The sequence below is a fragment of the Lithobates pipiens genome, unplaced genomic scaffold, assembly GCF_037356315.1.
Source record: "Lithobates pipiens isolate NorthernLeopardFrog02 unplaced genomic scaffold, aLitPip1_a1.2 Scaffold_8, whole genome shotgun sequence".
NCBI classification, from domain to species: Eukaryota; Metazoa; Chordata; class Amphibia; order Anura; family Ranidae; genus Lithobates; species Lithobates pipiens.
Window position 1 is genome coordinate 274,068,824 of NW_027507903.1, and position 19,618 is coordinate 274,088,441.

General features: G+C 43.4%; 1 protein-coding gene across 8 annotated transcripts in view; it reads right to left on the reverse strand.

Annotated features, from left to right (window-relative positions):
• Window positions 1–4,384: 4,384 nt before the first annotated feature.
• TMPO (thymopoietin) overlaps window positions 4,385–19,618 on the reverse strand; it is a 52,893-nt gene continuing 37,659 nt past the window's right edge. Inside the window, exons 3-11 of one of the 8 annotated variants that reach the window (XM_077472026.1) lie at window positions 18,051–18,194; window positions 14,937–15,034; window positions 11,845–11,940; window positions 11,448–11,567; window positions 11,249–11,353; window positions 10,993–11,103; window positions 10,589–10,702; window positions 10,157–10,251; window positions 4,385–5,726 (exon numbers count right to left, since the gene is read on the reverse strand). In XM_077472026.1, the coding sequence (XP_077328152.1) occupies window positions 5,432–5,726; window positions 10,157–10,251; window positions 10,589–10,702; window positions 10,993–11,103; window positions 11,249–11,353; window positions 11,448–11,567; window positions 11,845–11,940; window positions 14,937–15,034; window positions 18,051–18,194 (1,178 nt within the window). In that variant the 3' untranslated portion in view covers window positions 4,385–5,431. The other 7 variants (XM_077472024.1, XM_077472025.1, XM_077472027.1 and 4 more) reach the window with 7 other exon arrangements.

The following is a 19,618-nucleotide window of genomic DNA, read 5'->3' on the forward strand; positions in this document are numbered from 1 at the left end:
CCAATTCAGAGGTAGGAACAAATTCCCAGACCGAAGAGCCAGGGATCTCAGCCACCAGAGCAGGGGAGTCCCTGACTGACTGGCTCACCTGAAGATGCAGATCCAGGGATAATGGCGATTTGTCCCATTTTGTCAAAATCTCCCCCTGCAAGGCTCGGGGGGTGAAACTGGGCATTCCGCCTTAAGTAGGCCACCATGAGTCCCAGGACTCGCATGCAGAAGCATAGCGATGACCACCTGCGGTTCATCAGCAGTTTTACCGTGGCTCCAAGAGTCTGCAGCTTGCCTGAAGGGAGAAAAACTCTTGCTTCCATAGAGTCCAGCAGTAAGCCTAGGTACTCCAAGCACTAAGTCGGTATGATCACCGACTTCTTTAGGTGAAACAGCCACCCAAATTCCTGCAGGGTCTGCATGGTGATCACCACATGCTCCTCTAATTCTGAGGCGGAAGATGCTCTCAAGAGGAGATCGTCTAGGTAACCTATGATCACGATCCGGCGTTGTCACAGCAACATCAAAACAGGAGCCAGTACCTTGGTAAAGACTCGGGGGGGGGGGGGGGGGGGGCTAATGCCAAGCCAAAAGGGAGAGCCACAAACTGGTAGTGGGCTTCCCCAACTGCAAATCGCAGAAACTTCTGATGCCAAAGGCATATGGGTATGTGCAGGTACGCATCCTGGATGTCCAAAGATGCCAGGGAGTCCCCTTAATGGAGTGCAGCAACTACTGAGCGAACTGATTCTATTCTGAACCTCTGTACTTTTACAAAGTAATCAAGGGCTTTTAGGCCCAAGACTGGACATATACCTTCCTTTTTGGGGACTACCCCCCCAACTCAGCAGGTCTCTTTCTGCCCCCCCATTAGGGCCTCCTGGCGAGCCATATGCTGGAGGGGAAGAATCTGTTTGGTGGCCAAGAGAGAAACTATCTTGTAGCCAGAGGAAATCAGATCGCAGAACCCAAACCCATTGGTCAGACAGGTGACAGGCCCCCCAAAAACTCCCAAAAGCAACCCCCCACCCGTGTTGCAGGCAGGGCAAACCTTCATGCAGTAGCACTTTTGCTTGCAGGCTTGCGTTTCCAGGGATGCTTTTATGCTTCAGAGGTCGTACTGTCAGGCTGGGGCCGTTTAGCCAAAGCCTCAGGCAAACAAAAAAGACGTTGGTGAACAGAAAATAAGGGCCATTGCCTACGCCGTGGCTCCTTAGCCTTCCTGGTCTGTGGGAGTAGGGTACTCTTACCACTTGTGGCATTTTTAAGAATGTCATCCAATGAGGCTCCAAAGAGCCGCTCACCAAGGAAGGGTAGATCCATCAGGGCTTTTTTAGATGCCTGGTCAGCGAGCCAGGACTTTAGACAAATCAATTGCCTCAACACCACTGCTGACACTGAAGCCCTGCATAACACCGGGAGAGTATACAGGGCCGCCTCAAACGTACTTAGTGCAAGGCCTGAACTGGTCTGCTAGTTCCACGCAGACAGGGGAAGCCTGTTCCCCCAATTCGTGGTGCAAACGTTTTGCCCACTCAGTGTCTGTGACACAAGTGCGGATGCCAAAACTGGTCTATTTTGCTGACCCCACAACCGTAAACAAGGAACGAGCCACTGCCTTGGCCTTCCTGTCAGTGGGATCCTTAAAGGCAGGAGTCTCCTCTACCGAGATTGTGGTTACTTTGTTTAACCTGGATACGGGGGGGGGGGGGGGGTCCACAACCAGAGGAGCTGACCATTTTTTTGAGAAGGCTCTCCTAAAAGGGGTAACAAACAGCCATGTATTTGGGGACTGAAAAGGTCAGTTGCAGTCAACCCTATTCCTTGTATATGAACTTATCTAAATAAGTCCGATACGGAAACACCCTAGGTGTACGGGCTGGATTACAGGACCCAAAAGGCACCACTACATCAGCAGAGGGATCAACTTATCCTGAATTTTTAGGGTATCATGTACAGCTGTGATAAGTGCTCCAACAATCGCTTTATCGTGCACGGAGCCGGAGGGGGATTCATCCTCACTGTCCGATCGGTCCTGGTCAGCATCATCTGAAATGACAGAGCAGGAGTCACCAGCCTCAACGGGGTCTGAGTCTGCATTAGAGCTCTCCCCGGAAGGGTTTTTTTTTTTTTTTTTTAACACCTTTGCGCCTGCGCACCGCCTCCATCTTGGCAACGAATGTGTTAAGGACCACTGACAAAGTGTCCAGGGGCACTGCACTGGATTTCAGAGGAAGAAACACCAGTTTCTGAAGCCATGCTGACCCTACCCTGACTGCCACCTGTTAGGGACTTAGGACAGCGATGGTCCCACCCTCCTAACTGCTGCAGGCTGAGGGGGCCCCCCCCTGCAGGACTCACCCTGACTGAGTTCCGCGATGTCCAGCTAGATATGCCTGTGTCAGCTCCCAAATGCCTTTGGGGGGGGGGGGGGGAGGGGGGCGCCGTGCTGAGCCCCAGAGGACAGCGTTGAGCATGGGGGGGGGGGGGGGGGGGGGGGGGGAAGTGTTCAGGCTTCAACAAAATGTCCGCTAAGCATCCGGTATAAGGGACATATTCACAGGGAAAATGGCCACCGGACTACAGTAAAATGGAGTCTGACCATGCTACTCCCTGGTAGCACCAAAAATGGCCACCAAGCACTGTATGCAATGAGAGACAGTGAAAACAGGCAGAGGAAATGGTGGCAAACAGCCTCAAGCCACCCAGGGGAGAAACCTGCAGTCATCCAGGGCACAGCTACCCAGGTGAGAGCCTCCCCAGGGGGGCCCCTGTCTATGGCACACACCGCTCAGCAGCCCATGCAACATCCTCCACATATGGGGGGGGGGGAGGTAAGATGGGGAGGTTAGGAACCCCAAATCAACCTCCCAGGTAATGTCCAGCCAAGGCAGGGAGGGCTGTACTTACCAGTCCTGAGGAGCTGGGGAACATTCACAGACCCACTCTCCAATCAGTACAGGGTGGCTGCTGGCCTGGCCCACTGATGCAGACATCAGTAGCCAGGTCATGTGTGCCGCCCTCTGGAGCTGGGGGCGCATGCCGTGGCCCACTCAGCGTGGAGTTCTGGTCTGCACACGCTCACTGGCCAGGCTGGGGGGTATCGAGCCTGTCACCCAGCCGGCTATTGATAGCAGATCACAGGATCTTAATCAAGCAAAAAAGGCAAACTTCTGCAGAAAAAAAAAATCCACAGACCGAGGGGCCCACAGGGTTATTAGGTCCTTCTCCTTCACTAGGTAGAAATAAAACTGAGGCGCCAGGAGGGAGGCTGGGGGGTTGTTAACTAAGGGACCACCCCTTGGGCGGCACTAGAAAGTTCTGGTTTTGTTGTACATGTTAACATGTTCTGCCTAGCCCTCTCCTGAAGGTGGCATAAAAACCCGATGGTCTAAGAAAGGAGCTGTGTCAGTCAGTGAAATGCTTGTTTGCATTAGCATTTCCCTGTTCTTCCTCTCCATGAGACGATTGCGGGCTCTATGTCCGCAGGACCCATCATTACGCTCACCAAGTCCCAAGTGGGCGCCCGCAACCTGCAGGTACGTATTTCTGCCTGTACGTGCCTTTCTGCCGCAGTATATCTGTGTGAGGCGGTCGGGAAGCAGTTAATACCACTTCACGGCCTTATGCACACAGCCAATTTCTGGCTTTCTTCAGTACCTGGAAACCATCAATATACACAGATAGCTGTGCATGGCCACACACGAGTACTTATGCACACCCACATAAAGCTTAAGAATATCTGTGTTGGAGGAATATGGCCATATGCAGGTTTACATTAGTACTGGTGTATACCCCAACAATTATAGCCTTTTAGGTCTATGGCTGGCTGTATGCAGCATCTAAGTTTACCAAGCACAGGAAAAAAAAAGTCAGAGTTATACATTGTACACCTCCAATGTGCCCATGTGCATGAGGCCTAAGTGACCAATGTTTTGAAACAGATTTCGGGGAGAAGGGAAACAGGCTTTTGCTGGCTGCATCTGTAATAGTCCACAGAACATACATTATTCAAACCATTTTTAACCCACCGCCTTTAAAACCCAAGTGTAGTCACAAATAAAGGAAATTAGCACATGGGACAATTTTACAATTTACAGTAAGTAGGATGTGGCCCTTGTGCCAATTCCTCCTCCATTGAAAATCTTCTCATCCGGTGAGGTGGGGGTTAATACAACTAAGGGATTGTAACAGGCTCCCATCAAGAGTCCACCTATACCCACCCAATCATAGAAGCAGTACTAAAAAGTTTTGTCCCTTGTATAAATTACTAGATTACCCTCTGGGAATATGCTTTGAGTTGAGAAGCAAGCATTTGCATGATGACAATGTCACAATTAAGTCAGTTAGTGCTATGAAACTTTTTGTGTGTATAAAAAAAAAAAGTCAGCTATATTGCTCACATCATGATTTAATAACTTGTATGAATTCTAAAGTACATTAAAAGTAAAAAGGGTTTCTTGAAAATATTTTGTTTTAGTGTACGTACAGCTGCCTCCTTGTTTAGAGCTACAGTACCACTGCACAGAATGTGGTCTGCATCCCACCTCCTGATAAATTTTCCATAACATAAGATTTCTTACAGGGAAAGTATGCCCACTGTAAAGGTTTCAGCTGTTTTGTTAGCCAGGGAACGCATTGCTCATCACCACTGTCCTTCAGAGACCTGGGAAAACATTTCCGCTTCCATCAAAACAGGACCCTTTATAGCATTACATGCATACAAGATTAGACATATTTTTGAAGCCAATGGTTGGTGCTAGAGACAGACTAATCCACATTTGCAAGCTGTAGCTTTTTACCTTTTCTTATGTTGTTAGCTACCAAATATGGTTGAACATCTGTAACAAAGCATTTTACATAACTTTAAAAAAAAAATCACTTTTTTGCAGGAATAATTTACAAAATGATGAAGCGACTGATGCTGCATACCAAGTTACAGATAAAACTACAGGTAGTCTAAAAAGCACTTTTAAACAAGCTATGCTACACAAGTATAGCAAAAATATTCCCCTTTATAAGTTTATAATACATTAGACAAATGTCTACCATCTCACAAAAACCTGTCCAAACATGATCGCATTGTACGTTCAGTCACCCAGTACATGTATGGAAATATTTCACATTGAATTACAATTTCTGCACCCAGATTCAAAAATGTATTCCATCAAAACTAACTAAAGCATTACTGTTAAAAAATAACTGCTACAAAATGCTCCAGAGATCTAATAAAATGTCATTTGTTATGGCACAGGCCTCCTGTTGGTGTCCACAGTAAATAATGAATTTTGTCTGTCCATATGTACCATCTTTATTAATGTACAGAAGAGTTTGAACTGCAGTCATGATTTGAAGGTTGTTTGAGGAAAAAAAAAAAAAAAAAAAAAAGCAGTTTCTGTAATCCTAAGACTGCCATTTAAAAAAAAAAAATCCCTGAAAATCAGTTTTCAACTTTATTTGAACTCTGAGTGACCTGTTGGAAAACAGAAAAAGGATTCCCTTCATTTGTTTCCATAACTTGATATACCAAGAACAAGAACACAGCCAAAACAACAAAGATAAGGATCCTTATCCACATGGGGATCGATCGTCCAGTTTTCAGTTTTGTGACCTTCTGTTCATGTACTGGTTGGTACTTTGAGACGTACTTGGAAGTGTAACCTTCTTCAATCTTATAATCTTTCATGCTGAAAGGACGCCCAGCAGCTCCTTTTATTGGCCTGCGGCAGGTGGCGCTGTGAGTAAAATAAGAAACCAGTAAGTATACAACTATTGCAGTGGAAAACTATGTGCATACAGAGTGTCCTTGTAGCTTTGCCCTGGCATGGGTTTGATTTACACAAAAATAAAAATAAAAAAGTGCCATAGGATCAGACAAAGTCTAACTGGTAGTGTTACATGTTGCTAGAGAAAATGCAGTATATGCAAAATGCAGTAACCCAAAAGGCAATAGGGTCGATTTGCTAAAACAAGAGAGTGCAAAATCTGGTGCAGCTGTGCATGGTAGCCAATCAGCTTCTAACTTCAGCCTGTTTAAGCTGACAAAATATCCTGGGAGCCAACTGGTTACTATTTCAGAGCTGCTGATGTGACCCTCAAACTGAAAGCAGAAGTTTTGGTGCACTTTCAGACCGTATACAACAATTGCATGACACAGTAGAAGTCTATGCCAAAACACAGCTAACCCACATGAAAGCCACAGAGTAAACCGTAGCACATCAGTGTAAAAGCAGCCTTCTAGGGGGCTCCAATATATTTGTGGGTTGGGAGGCAGGTGGTTTTCACCAAACACCCGCCCCCCCTCCCCCCCAACCACCAGTGTATGCTCCAGGGAGCCCTTGCAGCCTCCCTGTCACATTCCGTTTTATACTTTGACAGGAGAGGTGGCAGAATATACAGAGACTGATCCTCTATGTTCCTTCTCCAACTGCTGAAAGCTTGCTTCTCCTCTCCATCCTGCTGGCATTTAGCAGCTGCAGAAGGAAAAGGTTCATTATGCTATTCAAAATAATACATTTGAAATTCTGAACCATTTCATTTTATTGTGGCCCACTACTGGTTATCAAATTACTTAAGTGGCCCATGCTCTCCAAAAGGTTGAGCATCCCTGTGGTGAGTCCTTAGAAACCAACTTCTGAAAAGCTGCAGTATCTGAGTAGTAAGCTCTCACTGCAAGCACAACATTCAGACTTAGGATGGATGTTTTGGAGCAGGTTAAATTGGAAAGCAGTGACCTCCTTCAGGAGGAAAGACGCTTTTGGTCTCAAGGCAACTTTGACCCTGTACTTCAATAAGAAAAGGCTCTCCTCTCCATCCTGCAGGCATCATCCCGGTACCGTTTTTTGCAGCAGGCGATTGGCTATCCAGGCATAACAACCGATGTGGCTAAAAGCCGCTCGGCTGTTATGCTGGAGGAGCGGGAGGGGACATCCCCCCTCCCGCCGCCTCTCGCCGCTGTTACCGGTGCTCCTGCTCGATTGGGAGCACCGATTCGCAATCCGACGCCTCCGGCTGCTGCGGAGGAACTGGAACGAAGCTGTAATCGGCTTCGTTCCAGTCTCATCGTAAACACGGAAGCGACGTCATGACGTCACTTCCCGTTTACTCGGCTGCCAATGGCGCCGGTTTTAAAAAAAAATATCCGGTATTCAGAATCGCCGTTTTCGGCGATCTGAATACATTGAAGTGTAAAGGAGGGGTGGGGGGTCTTTTAGACCCCCGATCCCTCCATAAAGAGGACCTGTCACCACCTATTACTGTCACAAGGGATGTTTACATTCCTTGTGACAGCAATAAAAGTGATCAATTTTTTATTTATTTTTTAAAAACAATTTAGTCATTTTAAAATAAATAAAAAAAAAATTTAAAGCGCCCGCCGTCCCCGCGAGCTCGCAAAGCAAACGCATACGGAAGTCGCGCCCGCGTATGTAAACAGTGTTCAAATCACACATGTGAGGTATCGCCGCGATCGTCAGAGCGAGAGCAATAATTCTAGCACTAGACCTCCTCTGTAACGATAACCTGGTAACCGTAAAAAATTTTTTAAAGCGTCGCCTATTGAGATTTTTAGGTACCGTACTTTGTCGTCAATCAACAAGTGCGCACAATTATAAAGTGTGACATGTTGTTTGGTATCTATTTACTCGGCGTAACATTATCTTTCACATTACGCAAAAAAATTGGGCTCATTTTACTATTTTGTTTTTTTTTATCATGAAAGTGTCCCTTTTCCCAAAAAGTTGCGTTTAAAACACCAATGCGCAAATATCGTGTGACATAAAATATTGCAACAATCGCCGTTTTATTCTCTAGAGTCTCTGCTAAAAAAAAAAATATATAATGTTTGGGGGTTCCAAGTAATTTTCTAGCAAAAAATATGGATTTTAACTTGTAAACACCAAATTCCAAAAATAGGCTTAGTCATGAAAGGGAATGATGAGGCCATTTCTGGGGGCTGAGGATCCAATCAAAGCTTTGCAAAAATCTCCTTTTGTTGGCCGACAGAGATGATCAATCCCAACATAACCATCCATCCACAACATTAATCCCTTAAAGCGGAAGTGGACCTTCCGCTCATCGGAACCCTCCCCCCCTCCGGCGCCACAATTGGCACCTTTCAGGGGGGAGGGCGGTGCAGATACCTGTACAGTACAGGTATCTGCACCCACTTCCGGGATAGCTCTCTGCGGAAAGGGGCGTAGATTACGCCCCTTTCCGCAAGTGCCCCGCTGCCTGCTGGGAAACACATAGATCCCAGAGGCAGCGGGGCACCGTCCTTATTGCACAGCGCGACTCGCGCATGCGCAGTAGGGAACCGGGAAATGAAGCCGAAAGGCTCCATTTCCTGATTCCCATACCCAAGATGGCGGCGGCAGCACTCAAGAGACAATCTAGAGATCGGCTTCGGGTGCAGACATCGCGGGCGCGCTGGACAGGTAAGTGTCACTAATTTTAAAAGTCAGCAGCTGCAGTATTTGTAGCTGCTGGCTTTTTAAGGGAAAAAAAAAAAAAAATAAAAAAAAAAAAACGCGGAGTCCCAGTGGACTCCCGCTTTAAGAACAGAGCAGGCCTAAGAGACTGGGGCAAACACCTTCCTTGGTGAAAACCCAGGGGGCCTTAAAGGGAAAAGGGAAGAGCAATAAAATTGTTAATGCCATCTACTGCAGCCAGTGTCCAACCACCTGAGGGTAACTGCAAATAACCCAGTCGTAACGATTTAAAGAAGCCCGAGTTCTGTTCGATCGGGAAGTTAGATTTTTGTACTTATGGCAAAATACTTTTCAGGAAAAAAAAAAAAATCAGATTCTCAGATAGTCTAAATGTGACTGGATTTCTAGAAGGTAAAACTAAAAAGAAAAAAACTGAATTTACTGTTAAGCGGCAGGGTTCTTGAAATAAAAGTGCAGCACTATGCAGAAAGATAGAAGTGGTGGTAAAATTCATCATCTCGAATGCAACTGCACAGAGGATTTAACCCTTTCCCACCACCCAGCCCTTTAGGAGCTTCTAAATGCCGGGGGCATTCAGGTCATGTGATTGCTGTGATGGGCTGCCATAAGTTCAAAAAGCTTTTGATCGCAAGAATTCATCGGGAGCTTTCCAGTCCCCGCCGGTGACGGTGCTGGGAGAAAGCAGGGCATGAGCTCTCAGCAGAGAAGACGGTTAACATAAGGAGAAGTCAGATATACGCCACATAGGCGGGAAGAGGTTAAACTGTCCTTTAAACCTAGCCTCACACTCTGTACAACCCTAGTCAAAAGTTGAGAATTTCACAAACTCCGCTGCCTCAGTGTTTTTAGATCTTTTTGTCAGATGGTATACTGAAGTATAATTACAAGCATTCATAAAATGTCAAAGGCTTTTATTGACAATTTAATTAAGTACATGCAAAGAGTCAATATTTTCAGTGATCCTGACTGGTGGCAATATAAAATTCTTGCATAATCAATGCTTGGAGTGTGTCAGAATTTGTGGGGTTTTTTGTTCACACGCCTCTTGTGGATTGACCATAAGTTCTCAATGGGGATTAAGGTCTGGACGCAAAATGGTGGCGTTTTGTTCCAAGTCACAGTTATCACTTTAGCCTTAAGGCAAAGTGTGCCATCATGCTAGAAAAGGCATTCCCAAACTGTTCTTGGATTGTTGGGAGAAGTTGCTCCCAGAGGATGTTTGGTAACATTCATTATTCTTGGCAATGTTCTTAGGCGAAATTGTGAGTGAGCCCACTCCCTTGGTTGAGAAGCAACCCCACACACGATTGGTCTTGGGATGCTTTATTGTTGGCCTGATGGTAGCTCTCACCTTTTCTTCTTTGGACAAGGTTTTTCCAGATGCCCCAAACCACTGGAAAGGGGATTCAGAGAAAAAGGACTTTACCTCAGTCCTCAGCAGTCCAATTCCTGTATCTTTTGCAGGATATCAATTTGTCCCTGATTTTTTCTGGAGAGAAGTGGCTTCTTTGCTGCCCTTCCTGCAAATTGCAAATTGCCATCATAAAAACGGAGGCAGCAGACTTTGTGAAAAAATTATTTGTGTCATTCTCAATACTTTTGACCAGGGCTGTACACAGCACTAAGATTTAGCAGGGTGCAATACTTCCCAGATAACGCCATTCAAGAGGTGCTAAAATGCCAAGACAGCAGAATTAAAAAGATAACATAAAAACCTTATTCCCGTGGGAGTTAAAGTTTCATATGGGAACATCTCCTTCAGAACATTCCTGTCTTCTCTTTTTTCTTCAGTAAATGTCTTTTCTACAATCTAGAGGAAAAAAAAAAAAAGAAAAAAGCATTTTACACAAAGAAAAAACACACGCACAAAAAAAATAAAGAAAAAAAATAAAGTCTAGAATCACCGATAAACCCAAATAAGAACGTGACTGAAGAAAAGAATTACAACTGATCACCCAGTGCTCTAAATGAAATATCTTCCCTGTCTTTTGGGTGTTACAAACTTTGTTATTTTCAACTGTTTTGTCTTTTTTGGAGTCTCAAGTTGTTGACCAAAGTCGCCAGCTTCCTTAAAAATGAACAATAATCATTTATTTGTATGGCAAGGTACCGGGGGAACACAAAGACGCTAAAAGTATCAACATCACCTCTATCAGGGCTGTGTTTAGAAGATCACAGGAATCTGCACGACCAATATTATTAATGCCATTGACCTTATTAACAAGGGATTCTGCATCCGTTTGTTGTAGCAAATTCAAATACTGCAAATAGCACAATAAAACCAAACTGTTAAATGTAATAAATAAAATATATACACATAGGCATTTCATAATAGCAACCAGTGCTCTGAAGGAAATACTGCATCTACTATTTGTGCTAAAAACAAAGATAACAAGCTCACATTTTATGATCTTATACAACTGCTGTGAAGGTTAGGAAATACCTTAAACTGTGCATATATTACGCAAGATCTGTAAAAATAAGAAACATGCACAAGATCTGGTTCGGTAAGTGTTTGCAGCAGGCAAATTACCGATCATTTAATATTTACTTTTTCACTGATCAGCTGTTTCTTTGGAGTCCTCCTTGACAACTCTGATAACTCACTGAATGATCGCAAAGCGTTTGTGTGCTTGAAAGTCTCAGTCACCTGATTAACAACCTGATGAGATTTAAAATGAAAAAAATAAATATACTGCATTAGCCTATAAAAATAGGCAACATAGGATTGTGTGTCCATTTTAACTAGCATAAAAAACCCATAGGGTATTTTAAATCTATTCAAGACAAAAAACTTAAATGTATATATTTACTGGAGCCTGGTCGCTTGAAGGAGGCAATATAGTTTCTGTTACTGGTGGGGTCTCTGAGACATCTGCATCATCATCTGGCAGTGGTTCTGCAGCTACCACCTATTTGGGGAAAAAAAGTAAAAATAAATAAAAACATTACTGGGAATAACTATTACCCTTCCCAAAGGCATGGAAGTAAAGTAACTGCTGTCACCCTTTTCCTTGGTGTTCTTCGTACTACTCTTGAGGACTCTCTAGAAATGGCCTGTACACGTCCAACCTTTTCAGGCTCCACTGTCTTCTCGGGTTCAGAATTTCCATCTCCAGAAATGCTCTATTTAAGTGTCAAATATATGTGAAATGAGATGCTTTCTTGTGCAAGTTAGCCATAACCACACACTTGTTGCATATACAAAGAGTGGCTGAGGACAGGACACATTAGTATGTGTAGAAAATAAACCAGAAACAGCAAGTCAGTGAAACTAGGACAGCTTTAAAAAGCAGGCAAGCAAGATGTGAAAAAATAGCAACCCCTTTGTTATAATAAAAGCCAAATACCATTTCCAGTGCGACACTTAAAAGCTTTAAATTTATTTATTTTTTACGTATACAATGGTGGAGAATTCCTCAATCTCAGTAACAAAATCCTCTGGAGGGAGCCTGGTTTCTCTTTTAACATTTAATACCACTTCGGTATCGTCCGCTGTCTGAATACAACAACAAGACAACAAAGCTGACAAATTGTGGAAAAAGAGTATTTGTGCAGAACTACAATCCATTAAATTGTTTCAAGGACTCAGACTGTAGCACACAACCTGACTAGCTGCCAATAGGCACAAACTTGCCTGCACTGAATGTGACTACACAGGTTATGTCCTTGGGGGGTATGCAGCCGTTTTACTTGCCAAGTAAATGGCTTTCTTGCTACACCATAATATATATAAAATACACCTGCTAATGGATATGGGTAGCTTGGTATTTTTAAAGCTAGACATCATTTAAAGCCCAAGTTCAGGTTTTATTGCACTTTATATAGTGTGAGGCCAAGGTGGTTCAAACAAACCATTTCCTTTTCGAGTTATTCAGTGGCTGTGACTCTGTATCACACGTAGCATCAGCAACGTACAGCATGTAGAGCTGGGCTGTGCGCGTCTCAGCCAGAGGAAGCCTTGTATTTTTATCAATGAATAAAAGGCTTCCATCGATTAGCTAAGGTGGAGAGGCAAGTGGATGACATCACGATCTCCACCTCCGCTAGAGGAAGCCTTGTAGCCACTGATAAAAATACAAAGCTTCCTATAGATGGCTATTAAAAAAAACCAAAAAAAAAACCCAAACACACCCCTCAGTATGATACAGTTCTCACAGCAAAATCACTTCATAAAGAAAATAGTCAGTTTGGGCCAGCTTGGTGACAGAAATACTGGACTTGGGCTTTAAGATTAGACAATCAGAATATTAGTCCAATTAGAAAACCATTAGTACTATGGTTTTAGAATGTAAGCGGTTGCAAATGTATTAGTATCTAGGACTAGTTTCAACAACCAATGCTACTCGCAGGTCAGGGCAATCATCCCTGAAGAAAAAGGAATGCGGCTATTTCTTCCACCTATAGCCTGCTTTGTTCTGAAACACGTCACATGCCAATGACGTCACGGCTGGGCGCCATCCTGGATTTGCTCCCCAAGCCTCCTTTTCGATCTGGATACACAGCCGTGTCTCTCTCTCCACACCATAGAGGCAGAACGAACGCTGTAGAGACAGTGCGGCTCGGCCACCCGTATTGACGTCCACCCTCCCCTCACTGGAACCCCTATCCTTATCAGATGGACTCTTTACTCCACCGAACCACGATAGGCATTTTTAGCTGGGAACACTGAAGGAGACTGTACTGCGCTGTGCAGAGCCATTTCCACCCTTTCCTGCCTGCATCTGATGTAATGCCAGCTACTCAGGATCTGCTGTGTCCTGCAGTCCCACACCATCTCCTCTGCACAGGTGATGGATTTGAATGCAACTCCTTTTTCTTTCATGCAAGTGGATATTGCCGTTTTAAAAAATTGTTTTGAGATACACACTTTTCCTTGTTTATATACTAATCCTTTTCTATCCATCTGACCCTCAACATTATTATATTCTCACTTACAACACTATCAGTAGAACTGCTCTGTTATGATCAGCTCAGCAGTCTGACTGAAATTTGCAAACCTCCCTCAAGCCCTATGGATGTCTGAACTCATTCTATTAATTTCAATAGAAAGCTGGTCAGCAGTGTGAAAGCCTGACAAGCAGACTTTCAGCTGAAAAGGAAAAAGGTTGCAGAATGTATACTTGTTGCTAGGTTATGAAACGGTTTTGAATCCTTCAATGCTGAGCGAGCATCCAACGGTTTTCATGTTCTAGCAACAAATCAGGACATGGGGGTTACTAACTAGGCATTTTTTTAAGCTCCTGAGGGGACCCAAAACATCCCACAGGTAAAAACAATACAATGAACAATCATTTTACAAAGCTGCACAGATTTATAATATATACTTTGGGCACCTTGACAACAACATTAACCAGTTGAGCTACCCCCCCCCCCCCCCCCATCATCATCAGGCCATTATTTGCGATACGGCACTGCATTAAGCTAATTGACAATTGCGGTCGTGCAACGCAAATACAATTGATGCGCGACAGTTTTGGAAAAAAAAAAAGTTCGAGTTTAAATGTGTCCCTAGGAGGTGCTTGCCAACTTTGGGAGTACAGAGATACATGTTCCTGATCACATGTGCAGCATCATAGCTGTTGCAGATAAAACAGAAGCCAAGAAGGAAGCTCCCTTGCCTGAAAAGGATAGGAGGATTTAATTCCACTTTAAAGCGGAGGTTTACACAAAAATTGAACCTCCGCTTTTCAGAACCCTCCCCTCCCCTCTGGTGTCACATTTGGCACCTTTCAGGGGGGAGAGGGGTGCAGATACCCATCCAAGACAGGTATTTTCACCCACTTCCGGGCATAGACTACCGTGGGAGTCTACGCCTCTTCCCGTCCCACCACAGACATGTGTGTCTGCTGGGACACACATTGGGGGATAGGTGGGGGTGATTAGGTCAGGTATCCTATCCCCACTTCTGGGAGTCTGGGCAATGGCGAATTACATCAGCGGCTCGGCTCCCTCCTCCCCCCACCTCCAGGCCAGTAGGAGAGAGCAGCGGTGCCTCGCACACGCGCAGTAGTGACCCGGCGTGAAGTCGTAATGCTGCAACTGCACGGCCCCCTTATGGGCAATAGCAGCGGTGCCACCACTCAACATCGCTGGACTCCTGGACAGGCAAGTGTTCCATTATTAAAATTCGGCAGTTGCAGTATGTGTAGCTGCTGGCTTTTCGTTTTTGCAGGGGTGGGCCGACATCTTTAAAGAGCACCACTGACCAGAAGGAGTGTTTTGTCCCACCAACTTGCCATAAATGACCAGAGTATAGAGTTCACTAGAGCCCAAATCAAAGACTATGTGATGTAAAGGATCTTGTGAGGTGCCAATCTACAGGTGAATTTTTTTTTTTTTTTTTTAAGAGATGTAATAACTCCTTTAACAAGGCTGCAGCAAAATGTATCATTTATGAATTATGTACAATTACGGCTATAAATAAGGTTACATTTTCATGTTGCCAATTTCTAACAAGACGCTTTATAGCACACAAGTGTATTGTGAACATACCTCATTTTGCTCCAACCTTCTGGACCGGGATGTGATCTGAGCCTTCGACTTGCCCCTTATTGGTTCTCGTGTCTCAAAAGTAAGGTCGATCTTAGATTCTTCAATGAAAACATAATTTTTGTAGTTATAATAGAACTATACTGAAAATATTGCTGTGCATAATTGCTGCATTCACAACTTACAACGAAAACAAGCCAAATAAAATTTTAAAATGTGAAATCTAGTGAAGCTTGGAGTCTATAAAAACTAGCTCCTGAAAGCCTAAAGTTACGGTACAGCTTGGTCTACAGCTAGATTTTATTCTTTTAACCGGCATGAATATCTCACTTCCAAAAAATAATCCGCACTCTTCCACTTAGTGTTACTAAATCCCGGGACCATGCATTCACTATATCTGGTCTCCCACAGTACAAGGAAATGCAATTTTAATATAAAAATGCTAAGCACTTTTTCTCATCAGTAGTATATAGCAGCTGTGACTTCTATCAGTGCCTGGTAAAAACTTGTAGGAGGCATTGTCACACTGTACTGGCAGTCTTATGATCCCGGCCCCTGAGCCTGTCTAGACAGTGCTGATTTCTGTGTGCTGATCACATGCTCTCCCAAGAAAAAATAAACTCTAGCAATACACAACAAACTGAGCATGTGCAGCCTGACTCCAGTAACTGTCTTATCCGGAGCCGTTATGGAGCCAGTGGAAGAGGATTTGTGCATACAGAATCAAACAGCCTTTTTCACACTGCAGAGGATTAACCCCTTAGGTTCCACAGTGAGTATAACAAGCATACTTTACTGTTGTGGGTTAGGAACACTTTATTGGTCCTGCAATTCTGTTTTTCCATTAACTTATTTCTTATTGTGTTTCTATGGTTTTGTAAGCTTCCATCCCCACTTCCATTTGTTTGAAAGAAGCAATGCACGTTTGCTGCGGTCACAAACCATCTTTCTACGCACACTAAAAATCCTCACAGTCCATCTTGGAAGCCAGCAAGAGAGGGTGGCTACTTTCATTCACAACATTCTGGCCCCACTGTATAGCAACAAAGACATTGTATAACTGCAATTAAAAACGAATCCCAAAAGTGGATAAAAAAAAGTGAACGCGTGATATAGCTATACAATATATGTACAGGGGTGTGTGTGTATATTTTGAACATCAAAAATTAAAAAGGAAACATTTTCTTATTCAAGCCACTACTCAACTAACAGTTTGTGAACCCAGCACTTTTAAGTGGATGTAAACCAGAGTCATGAAATTTGAGCTGGGCATATATATATATATATATATATATATATATATATATATATATATATATATATATATATATATATATATATATATATATATATATATATATACACAAAGCATGTTCTTATCTCTCTTCAAAGCACTATGTCCTGTGGCTTTCTCCTGCTACATTCTTTGGTTATCGGCATAACTTCTAACAAGTTCTCTGACACTTGCTAAAACCAGCCCGATTTTGTGTCAGGGAGGGTGCTATAGATTAGCAGAAAGCTGCTTTACTCACAAGACCACTCTGAAAGTCTGCTTATCTGGAGGGGGGTGTGTGCCTTTCCTCCATTTAGCTGTCTCCCAGTGTAATACAAAGACTTCTCAGTGCAGAATGAGGAAGTGAAAATTCTAACAAGATGTGAACATTCTAAAACGGTATATAAACCTGAAGACAGCAGATAGACATGTAAAACTTCTGTAGGATTTGTTTAATCTCTGAGGCTGTTCACTTTACTGATATATGAGAGGGGTTTACATCCACTTTAAATCACCGCGTAGGACATAGAAGTGAAGAAAAAAAAAAAAGACCCAAATCTGCCTTGGAGGTAAAAACTCCTAACTGGGAGCAATTTTTAGCCCCACAAATCTCACAAGAGTGGTTTATTTACTCTGAGATTTGAAGACATTATAGCCCCCAGATAACACAGATCTGGCCCCTTAAGCCAGCCATAGACTGACCGAAATGCGTCTGGTTCAGTAAGTACTGGCTGAATTTCAATCCGTCTATGGGCAGGCTGGTTGTCCTAAAGTTGATCCATTGATCAACTTCAGTACACCCAGCCTGTCTTTTTTTTTCAACTGATGACTGCCAGCAGCTATAAAAATGACATGCCAAAATGTGGCAAGTAAGGGGGCAAGGAGTGCTTAAAGCGAAAGTTCAAATTTTGGGTGGAACTCAACTTTAATGGAACCCACTGTTCCAAGTGCATATCTACATACAATACCATATAGAATGGTTCCATTCAAGGTAACCCTGGATTAAGGCGGAGTGCCACCCAATTAAACAATATATAAAATGGCAATATTTTCTTCATTGGTCATTTTTTTCCCCTGTCAGCTTACAATTGTAAGCTGTTCAATTTCACTTCCACCTTCTCCCACCTGCAGCTAATCCCGTAATTTCCTGCAGAGCACTGTCTACTGGGAGCTTAGTGTCATAATTCCCATGAGTCGGTGTGGATCACCGACGCTCATCACGCGATTCAAAAACCGGAAGTGACGCAATACAAGGAGTTGCCAAATGCCATTTTTAAAGATAGTGTATAGTTGCCATTGTTACAGCGTTGGTACACGAGGCATGCACGGCCATCACAACAGGTCCGGTTACTTCAGACGACGCCCGTTGTGATGGCAACCTGACACTTAGTTTCCTGTGCTGTGAGTGTAGCCTACTGCGCATGCGCGAGAAACGGGCGGTGCATGCTGGATATTCATTAGCACCTAATCCTGGAAGATTATACTTGAGGGCTTCACATGCCCACAAGCAAGATAGGAAATGGCAAGAACGAAAATAAGGCGATATCTCTTCTAAAATATTAATAATAATAAATTTTAAAAAAAAATTGTCGCTATGTGGTTGGAACTCTGCTTTAATGAATGTGTCACCCTCCCAGATAGCAGTAAGGCAATACCATATACCCCTCACAGCAATGATCTTGCAAATATGAAAATGGCTCTTACGGGAAGTTAGACTGCTCATCTACGCAGGTTGTATAATTAAACCTATATAAAACTGGTTAGGTAAATAGATTGGCATAGGACAGAATAAGGATAGGCCATATTTAGCACATTCTGCTTAAGATGAGGAACCTAAAGCATACCTTCATTGTCGCTGTACTGTTCAGGATCAGAGTTTCCATTTTGCTTGTTACTGTCCGTGTTTGAGGTATCTGCTACAGATGTTATGGATGTGACTTGTTCCTTTGCCTTTATTACTTTTTTTTCATAAAGCTTCCTAGTATTGGCTAGAATGAAAAAGAGAATTTTTGTTTTTAAAAGCTGTATAAAGACAATGTATACTCAGTTTCTTTGAAAAAAAAGACACGCACTTACTCTAAACAAATAAATATATCGGTGGATAACACCTTGTTTTGCATTTGAACAGTAGTGGCTACACACTTTTGCCAAGTAAGCCGTGTCCCCCAGGGATCTGTCCTGGGAACAATTCTATTTCATTTAAACGATCTGAAGGATGGGATAAACAGCTCAATCTCAGAATTTGCGGACAATACTAAGCTATGCAGGCCAGTAAATTTTATGCAGGATGTGGAAACCTAGCAAGAAGATCTAAAATTAATAGGATGGGCAACTACATGGCAAATGAGGTTTAAAAGGTTGAAAATTAAAACAAAAAAAAAAAAATGCATTTGGGTGCCAAAAATATGAATGCAATCTACTCACTAGGGAGAGAACCCCTGGGGGAATCTAGGATGGAAAAAGAACCTGGGGGTCCTAGTAGATGATAGGCTCAGCAAGGGCATGCAATGCCAAGCTGCAGCAAGCAAAGCCAACAAAATATTGGCATGCTTTAACCACTTCAGCCCCGGAAGATTTGGCTGCTGAATGACCGGGCCATTTTTTTGTGATTCGGCGCTGCGTTGCGTTAACTGACAATTGTCATGCGACGCTGCACCCAAACAAAATGGACGTCTTTTCCCCCCCCACAAATAGAGCTTTCTTTTGGTGGTATTTGATCGCCTCTGCGGTTTATTTTTTGTACTATAAAAAAAAGCAACAATTTTGAAAATGTGCAATATTTTGTACTTTTTGCTATAATAAATACCCCCTTTTTTAAGCCATTTTTTCTCAGTTTAAGCCGATATGTATTCTTCTACTTATTTTAACAAAAATAAATAAAATCGCAATAAGCATGTATTGATTGGTTTGTGCAAAAGTTACAGCGTCAACAAAATTGGAGATTAAAAAAAATATATATATGCTACAATTCTAATAACTAGCAACGGCGGTGATCTTTTATTGGGACAGCGACATTATGACGGACACATTTTTGGGACCATTGACATTTATACAGCGATAAGTGCTATAAAAATGCACTGATTACTGTAAAAATGTCATTGGCAGGGAAGGGGTTAACACAAAGGGGCGATCAAGTAGTTAACTGTGTTCACTGCTATGAGTTTCTAACTGAAGGGGGAGGGGACTGACTAGAGGAAGGGACAGATCATGGTTCCTAGCTAATAGGAACACACGATCTGTCACTCCTCTCAGTACAGGGATTTGTATACACACACACACACCTTGTTCTGCCTCTCGTGCTTGCTATCGCTCGTGGCCTGCAGTCATCGCGACCGTCTACCACAAGCATCAGCACCCCCGCTGTGCAGCGCGTATCTGCTATCCCGATCCCATGTAGAGCTACGACGGTTTG